Source organism: Vanessa tameamea, chromosome 10, assembly GCF_037043105.1.
Source record: "Vanessa tameamea isolate UH-Manoa-2023 chromosome 10, ilVanTame1 primary haplotype, whole genome shotgun sequence".
Taxonomy (NCBI): domain Eukaryota; kingdom Metazoa; phylum Arthropoda; class Insecta; order Lepidoptera; family Nymphalidae; genus Vanessa; species Vanessa tameamea.
In genome coordinates, this window is record NC_087318.1 from 5,045,314 (window position 1) to 5,054,988 (window position 9,675).

The 9,675-nt window shown below is 31.2% G+C and overlaps 1 protein-coding gene across 1 annotated transcript; it reads right to left on the minus strand.

Moving 5' to 3' along the window:
• Positions 1 to 6,221, minus strand: LOC113400745 (uncharacterized). The gene is made up of 7 exons (XM_026640425.2): positions 6,015 to 6,221; positions 5,517 to 5,630; positions 3,156 to 3,571; positions 2,975 to 3,077; positions 2,199 to 2,294; positions 1,204 to 1,359; positions 1 to 127 (listed from the first exon to the last, which is right to left on the minus strand). Exons 1-7 carry the CDS (start codon positions 6,219 to 6,221, stop codon positions 65 to 67), a joined length of 1,155 nt encoding a protein of 384 aa, XP_026496210.2. The 3' UTR covers positions 1 to 64.
• Positions 6,222 to 9,675: the final 3,454 nt, after the last annotated feature.

Genomic DNA, 9,675 nt, shown 5'->3' on the forward strand with positions numbered 1-9,675 from the left:
GTCGATCGAGTATATCGATCGTATGTTCGATCCTCAATATACATACATACTAATATTTCATTGTCTAATCATTTTTTGCTATAGATGATTCCAGCATTAAGTAATATGAAAATGTTGTCTTCAATATCTGAAATGATTAGAAATCGTTAAAATAAACTTCATTACGAGTATGTATCGAGCCGAGATGGCCCAGTGGTTAGTACGCGTGCATCTTAACCGATGATTTCGGGTTCAAACCCAGGCAGGCACCACTGAGTTTTCATGTGCTTAATTTGTGTATATAATTCATCTCGTGCTCGGCGGTGAAGGAAAACATCGTGAGGAAACCTACATGTGTCTAATTTCAACGAAATTCTGCCACATGTGTATTCCACCAACTCGCATTGGAGCAGCGTGGTGGAATATGCTCCATACCTTCTCCTCAACGGGAGAGGAGGCCTTAGCCCAGCAGTGGGAAATTTACAGGCTGATTATGTTTATGTATGTATGTACTGTGGTTTCTTGTGTGATTATGTATCTTTCTAACGTTATGGGATTTCAACTGACTGAATAAACGGCATAGTTACATCGCTGTAAGCGTTTAGTATTGATAAACGTATACGTCTGGGTTTTCGCTTTGTGAGTCTGTAAACTAAACCTTTGACGACGAGTGTACCTTGTACACAATTCAGGACGGAGAGAATGGTTAATATCCGAAGGTGAAGGTAGATTTAAGGAAATGGCGTTTCATCATACAACTTATTGATTGCGAGCTCCGAGAAGCAGCACGATTATGATTGATTAAATAAAAATCAAATCCAATAGTTTTTTGGTAGAAACATCAAACGCCCAGTAAAAAGGCGTTAGTAATATATAAAATTGTATATTGATGTGATGTGAAAAAAATATGGAGCAATGAGCTGAACTAACGAATCTTTCAGGAAATTTTTAACGGATAGCAGGATTAATCAATCACATATTATTTAAAAAAAAAAATTCTTTGAACATTTAGATAATATATGGAATTACTTTTGATAATTTTGAAATACTTGAAATAAATATTGGAACATCAAAAATAAAATATTATATTCTAAGTAGGCTCTTATTACCTTTGAATCGTCATATTACTTTATCAGTATTACTCTATCATAAAAGTGTTATTAGTACGAGTATCAAAATGTTAATTTTGCAGTGGAATACCGGTTTCCTCATATTGTTACTCACCGATATCATTGGTCCAACGCCTGCTTTCATACATCCAAGAGCTTTAAATTCCATTAAAATCTGCGTTCTTTGTAATATAAGGATCACTATCTTTTGATTAGATACCGACATTTTCTCCCAAGGCATGCTGTATGCTATATGTGGTAAGTTGTCCGTCTACAATATTTTATATTTCATGAAATTTATGTTAAATTTTTTTCTTGGTCACACTAAATATAAATATTTTTAGTACTAAATTCGGATATAGTTATGTATAATTGTAAAAAAAAAAACATTTTATCTATAATTATTTTTCTTATTTATTAGGTGGTTGGCCTTTTTAGAATTTCTCTCGGTAGGTACGATCATTGATCACATACCGCTAAACAGCAATACTTGGTATTGTTGGTTGGTTTAAAAGGTAAGTGCGTGTGTGTGTGTGTGTGTAACTACAGGCACAAGGGGCGTCTTAGATCCCAAGGTTGACAGTGCATTGACAATGTGAGGGAAGCTTAACATTTCTACATTTCTAACAAAATCCTTATGATATTTCTTATAGATAGATAATAGTATCCACATTTTATATATTAAATAAAATCTTTAGTTCTGTGCACGTTCGGAAGGTAGTTTCACTAACAATGTAATATTTATGTATATATATAAGTATATATATATTGCACAAGTGTTTCCATCATCAACAGGTGTTCATAATCCAATGATACATCAATCTGAATATTATAAATCAGGTGTAATAGTATAGGCTCTACGTTCTTTTCTTGTCTTTCTAATACTGGGCTGCTATTAAAAATTGAGAAGCAGATGTATAAGCTAGTTGGACGAACAAATTCAACCTCTTTATTCATTAATCTTCAATTTTGATTTATATTCAAATTTTTTTGTACTTGTCATCTAACCGACAGATTTACCTCCATCTATCAAAGTCTTAGTCTAATTAGGTGATCTCTTTAAAATTACATTAAATAAATACCACGAGTAACATTTCGAAAGATTCTTACCTGCCGTTTTATTTCTTCAAGAACGAAAGATAGAATAATCGGTCCACCAGTGTATGCCAGGATCATTCCCACATATAGCATCATGCTCTCTTTTCCCTTAGAATTATTATTTTTTATATTCTAATAAATTATTATGACGATGCTTTTGTTCAACATTAAGGCAATTATAATTATTCGAATCAAAATGTATTTCTTAATTTAAGTAACCATTTTTGAATTGGTGAATGGTCTTACAATCATTTTTTAATTGATTTTTATTCAAGTAGGCATTTTTTAATCGTCATTTAACAAACTATATTAAGTATAGCTACCAAAGTAAGCTATTGTAGTAAGTAAGTAAGCTATTGTTATATACCTATATATGTCAATTATTATGTAACTATGTCAATACCTAATAAGAGACTTTATTTGAATGTTACCGACGAAAATATTATCAATTTATATTATCTAATGATGATGTCGTCTTTAGCGATTTCGGTGGCCAATCTCAAGAGATATAAGTCAACTACTCAGGACATATTTTAGTGCAATAGTGAGAGCATAAACACAGGTACAATCTGCGCTCCCTCACTTTCTTTTTCCATAGTCCGAGGTTGATCCTACACGATCGGTGCTGAGATTTTTTCGACAAAATAACCCATCACTTTTTATCTTTCCGCCCTGGGGTATTAATCCAGAACGTAGGGTTCTGAGGCATTATATCTAGCCACTAGTCCGACTAGGCAGTCGACTGTCCAATGAATCAAAAAATATGACTAACTAAAAATTATACATACCCCGTACATTAATTGGTACATAAATACACTGTTTCCAAATAAGTTTTGTAAATAGTTAGCAGCGACATTATATCCGAATGCATGTTGCACGTCCTTAAAAACACTGCAATTCCATTAAAATATTTGAAAAATTATATTAAATTCTACTACAGTACTAACTAAAATATTATTTAAAACTTACCCGATTATAAAGTTACTGTACTCGACTATTTTACCAAGTTTCGTATGAACTTCCTCGTCACTCAAATCATCCGAAATTGTCATAAGTAAATGTTTCAAAATTTGAATGTGACCGATTATGTTGAAGACAAACATATAATTTATACATTGAAAAATCATCATTGATGATACTCCACTTAGTACCGTGTAACAGTTTATTAAATGAATTATAAACCAGTTCTGGTAATTGTACCCGTAATCAAATGGCATCCACATAAAGAGGGAGGTTTGAAGTCTCACTGTATGATTCAAGACTAATTCTTTGTTGTTGTAATTATTTACTGCTGTTACTATTATCCATGCGAAGGAATTAGAAAAAAAGATAAATATTAAAATGAATGAACTCCAACGTGATATTCGTTCCAAATTAATTAATTTCTGTAAAAAAAAAAGCACAAATGTCTTAATATGATATAACGTTTTACCTAAAAATTAAACCTACCTATTATTTTAAAACAAAATTTCTGGATCCATTAAGGCCCGTTATTATAATAACATTAAATCATCAATTAAAAGAAGTATTGGAACCAATAATTCGGATTGAATTAAATTAATGAACAGGATCAAAGAAGTTTGATAACGACACGGATTATAAAGGTTTAGAGGCAATTTGATCAATTTGTATTCCTTGATAATAATTTTGAAATATAGTTACAATTTCCAGATATTTGTTTAATTTATCTAAATTAGAGAAGTCACTACGATTTCAGTAAACCTGGATTAGCCGCGTTATTAGAATATTTAAAAAGGCTACCTAACCAGCAAACATACGAGTACATCTGGGTGGTCGTCATCACATCGTACTTAATTTTTAAACAAACAAATTAATTATTTATACTAATATTCTATATAGAATATCATTAATTATCATATCCAAATTGGCATTATTAGCGTGTTCTATAAGTCTCCATCCATATTTTTTATATTGTTATAACAGAATTTTCATTAATTTAAATAAGTCAAAAGCACCGCAACCGTCGCCACTTTGAAAAACAAACCATTTGAAATTTAAGACTGCATAATTATTTGTTGAAAGTTACTTATAGGGGAGCAATAAAATGACAAAATCGCGACTTTTAAAAATAAAGTATTTCTTTTTGCTATCATTTTTGTATATATCCCGCAGGAGCGACACGAAGGATTTCTTTGAAAGTCAATATGTTAGGCTTTTCCTTGAATACACAAATAGAATAATTTATGGTGGAAAATGACAATATTCTCAGGGGATAGTTAAAACTGAGCCGCAAAGAATAATACTATCGATATCGTGGGATGTTATAAAATGTGTTTTAAATTTACATTCGTTTCTTTTATGTAGAAGGTAGGTGGACCGGTAAAGATGTTATTTCCCTTGTGCCTGTAGTTGCACTGGTTCACTCAGCCTTCAAACCGGAACGACGCAATACCAAGTATTGCTGCTTGGCAGCAGAATATCTGATGAGTGGGTGGTACCTACCCAGACGGGTTTGCTACAGATCATTAATTCTACCGCCACACGTGTTGTCTCGGGTTAAAGGGTGAGTAAATCAGTGTAACTACAGGCACAAGGGGAATAACATCTTAGTTAGAAGGTTTTTGGTCACATCACGAGGAATGATTATAATTTTTTCTTGCAGTGTGATGTGACAATATGACAATAGAAATATTTGTATATCGAAATTACATTAATTATAATTAAGGAGACACATTTGCCAGTCCGCAATGTATGTATCATAAAACCCTCTTTCAGTTTTAATGTCACACACTTATCGATAACCAAAGAGTGTGCACCAGCACTGCACGATCAATCATGGCATGTACGATGTTGATTGTCATGGACTTGTCAAAACCGCGAGTTAGGCTCTCGTGAGTTCATAGCTGTTCGAAATGACAGTTTACTGAAGCTTGAAGTGCGCGCAATTTGTGCAACCATTGTGTATCAAAATTTGTTTTTTTTTTTTCCTATTCTAATCATGGCTGGTGGAGACTGACAAGATCAATAGTAGTTCCAGATACGGTGCATATATTATAGTTCCTATTACCTTAATCGTCTTGCATCTATTCTAACGGAATAAATTATTAGATACACTACTGTATTGCGATTCTGTAAGAATTCACTTCGTATCTCACTCGTGAATTATTGACTACCTACTTGAGGTGATACGCCATTTTAATACGTGTATCCTATAAATAATATGATTATTATAGTCAGTCTCGTATATCATCATCTGACATTTCACGTTCGTGTTCTGCAGTGAATTACGTTCTTGTTACAGAATAGCTCCACTGATCTGTCAATTTTTATATTGTACGTACGTCACTATGAATATATTATTATTCTTACTTTCTTAATGAATTCACTTTTTGTTTCCGCATATATATTGTATAAATGAACTTTTTGCAAGAAGTTTTCTGAAATTCGTTCGTAGCTTTTCATTTTAGCTGAATATATATTCACCTGCAATTAATGGATACAATATTATTTTTAAGCTGTCGAATAATTTTTTTCGATACGAAATCGCACTTGATCGCATCATTGAAACGAAAGAACACGATAAAAAAAAAAAAACTAGTTACTAGTTTTTCTCCAAAATAGGACTTGTTTCTAAGTGTATGTCTATACGTAAGTCAGTTTCCTTATTCCCCCCGTAACTTTTGAATGCTTAAACACATTTAAAGGTATGGTTTTCTAACTCTACCCAATTCTTTTAAATCTATTCGGAATGATGATTCACGGTATTCTTACCGTGAATCATCATCGCGTGACGTTACAAATTCATTTATTCAGATAAGTCGTGTTTTTTTAATTATTCAGGTAAGATAATATTATTTTTTCACTTACATTTGCTAAAAACGTAACCGGTAAAATAGAAAATATTATACCCAATATATCGAATGTTAACTCAGAATAATTGATGTACAAATAAACGATCTGTGAGATACCGCACAAAGGAGCGAACGTGGTCACAATCCTGCTGTTAATGACTTGCATTCTTGTATTTTTTTTATAACCCCAAGCGGTTCTTTTCCCAACACTGAAATAGCTCATTATGTTAGCCATGAAACGATAAAATAATTGATTTAATGGCGGCGATCTGAAATATTAAAAATAGTTAATAATAAAAAAGAGTCACTCCAGCTTAAGAGGAAATCGACTAAACGATATTTTGCAAAGTGCAACTCAGTGCGTCGCCTCAACCGCCCGGACAGTGGTAGAAAAAGAAATTGGGCAAAAAAAAAATACCAAGAAATGATTTTTTTTTTTGCTTTTATTTCATGCAGTATTATAAAAAAGCGTGACAAACTTAAATAGACGGGATAATAAGCGAAAGTTAAGATATTGATTGCTATAACCGTGCTCATTCACTCTTAGAACTCACTAATCCTCAATAAAATTAGCTAGGGTATAAAAAAACTTGTCTTTTTGAAAAAAATATAATATTAAAAATTATTATATATAAAATTTCGAGCGAATCTTTTTAATGAAAACGCCAATAAAATGTATTTAAAATCAAGGAAAAGCAATTTAAGCATTTTTTAAATTAATTTGCTAGTATATTTATACGTACTTACAAGTAATAATCGTAACCCATATTTTATATCAACTCGTGTGGTTGTTAAATTATTCAAACGAATATTATATATATTAAATTTTTATTTAATTATGTTTAGAAAATTTATAATGCACATATTTTTACAATTTAGATAGTGTACTTATAATAATAATAATACGTCAATTACCAACAATTTTATTAAGCATTGTGTTCTAAAAGATAGTTTTGCGCAGACTTATAATTTACTTTAGGGTTCCGTGTCCAATACAATAAGAACCATACCATATAGTTTAAATTCTTCAGTTATTTAAATTTACAGCATATTGTAATTTAATACCTTAAATTCCAAGTATTACCTTTCTTTATTATAAAGTATTAATTATAAAGTTCAAATATATTTAATTATAAAATATTAATTATAAAGTTAAAATATATTTAATTATAAAATATTAATTATAAAGTTCAAGTTTAAATGATTAATAATATATATGACGGCGCATTTGTAACGTCATAAGTTAAATTACGTCGGAATTAGCTTTGACAACTACTCGTCAATGTCAAAATCTAGCGGAGCGTCGTGTGGACGGTTAGCGCAGACATAATTGCGGCATTCAACTGGGAAGAGAAACCGTCATCGTAAATGCACCGCAAATACGACGAATCGCTTTTGTTTCATGTAATCTACGATAGTTTTTGTTAATTTCGATTCATTTGTGACATAAAGATCTCAATAATCAATTGAGATTGTTAATTTGATTTTTGGACTAAACACTGATTTTAATTATATTTGAAGACGTAAATAGATTATACAATTGATTTTGACATTTTATCTCGTTATCCGATTGCATCCACAAGTCATAAATCATGGCTAATCCTGACAAAGGTGATCTCTCGCTTTTATTTATATATATATATAGCAAATTATTTTAGGACAGTGACCATAAAACTTTGAAGATTTTGTATGCCGCGCTACTCATATTGTATTATTGCGTAGAAGTTAGCTTTGCAACGCATTTCAGTTATTAGCTAGACTGAGATTATTTTTGAACAAAGATAAGAAATCCTCATTAGTTTGAAATATTTAATTATGTTTTACACAAACGTATACTAGTATCAAGTCTATGAAATTTTTCAAAGTTGAATAATGTTTACAGCAAATTGCGAAAATACTCATTTATTCATACGCTTGTTATTTTAATTAGAGACTAGGCGTTTGTTTTAATACGATCGGAAATATTGTATCACTAACTGTTTCACTTTGTGTTTACGTGTAGATAATGTGCAAATTAATTTGTGAATTGATTATTATTTATCAAAATTTTAAATAAAAATAGTTGATTATTATGTTTCCGAAATTTATAATTATGTTGTAATCTTAGACATATGTATACGAGTAAATAGCACGAATGTAAATGATATATAATATAGGTATTATATATATAGAGCCAGTTAGAGACAGAAGAGGTATTGAAGTCAGTCAAGAGAAGTTCGCACATTCTCGTTACGCCAAAGACAATGTGTTATTCTCTATTTTAGTTACAGAACTATAGGGACAATTTTGAAAGTTTCGTCTGAGCAAAGCAACCTACTTTTAGCCTCATGATAAATAGCATCACAAAGTGCATTGTTGTGGAAGATGATAATATTGCATATGTTGATGAATACGTGCACTTTAGCTAGAAAATTATAGCAATTAACTTATACAAGTGGAACACCCGCGAAATTTTGTGTTTACCCTAAAGATATTTTAGGAATTTAGAAACCAATAGCAGGTTTTGTTTTGATTTCATTTAATTTTAAACTGCAAGTCGCCTTTTTGGCGCCAAATGTAGATGTCATTTTTTAAATTAAAGTTTAAATGTCAAGTAGTATTCATTAGTTCAGTTAGAATTTGAATTTGTCGATAAAAAATTACTTTAATTTTGTTTACGTTTTTAATTTTTTTTCTTATACAGCCGTAGTACCGCTCTCTAAACGCCCAGTAACTTTTTACCACTTTCTAAAATTAATTAATTAATAAATATATATAAATAATTAAAAATCGGCTTACGCTATTAATATATACAATATATGTACATATAAATTTCATAAATAATTTTTAGAGATATATTTGTTAACATTAGTAATATAAACTTAAATTTACTCATAGAATAGATGTCACTCGAAATGTATCGGACATACAAATTCGGCGTAGAACGTAATGTGCATTTTTATAAAGGAATCTTTTCTAGGACTAGTATTAACATTGTAAACTAGTTCTAGAAATAGTAGATTATATTGTACGTAATGAAAACGTTTTAAAATTCATTTTATACCAAAAATCTAGCTAAATGTTTCAGAAAATATACGTTTCCCAGTATACAGTCAACAACGTCTAAAATGAATCTCATTTTATAGAATCAGTAGTTTCCAGCTATAATGTGAAATGCATGTACTTTGCTCGTGATATTTTATTCAATGTTAAAAATTGGCTTAAATGGAAGTATCTTTTCCCTTCAATTTTTTAGTTTTAAACGACTCGATTTTAAGCATAACTGTTTTCGTTAGTAGTTGACTATTTTTTATCGTTTACAATGTTAACAATAATGATTCACCGGTAGTAGAGTTTGTGTAAGAGTGCACATTCGCAGAATGAAACGTTTACGCGACGCTTAGCAACGGTCTCAGCACACCTTCGTGATTAAATATTCTGTCGAATATAAAGAGACAGTCTGTCAGTAGACAGACGTTCTCCGTCAGGACGGCGAAAGCACACCCCTTCCTAATGCGCTCTAGGCTTTGAAATGATGGGAACATGGAAGGGCTCACACGATGTTGTACAACCGTCTAGAAAGCGACGAGTTACCTGAAGATGACCTTTACAATGAACGGTCATGATTGTTTTGGAGAATACCTGTGTAAGATCGGACACGTCAATAAACTTCCGATGTTCTAACAATATCGAAAGGC

What these genes read in the sequence shown, in the direction of transcription:
- LOC113400745 (XM_026640425.2), bottom strand. Translation starts at nt 6,221, where the DNA reads ATGAGCTATTTCAGTGTTGGGAAAAGAACCGCTTGGGGTTATAAAAAA. An exon ending in AAAGTGAATTCATTAAGAAA is followed by an intron (nt 3,572 to 5,516) that starts GTAAGAATAATA and finishes TTTTTTTTACAG; the next exon opens with AAATTAATTAATTTGGAACG. An exon ending in TGTACCAATTAATGTACGGG is followed by an intron (nt 2,295 to 2,974) that starts GTATGTATAATT and finishes AATAATTCTAAG; the next exon opens with GGAAAAGAGAGCATGATGCT.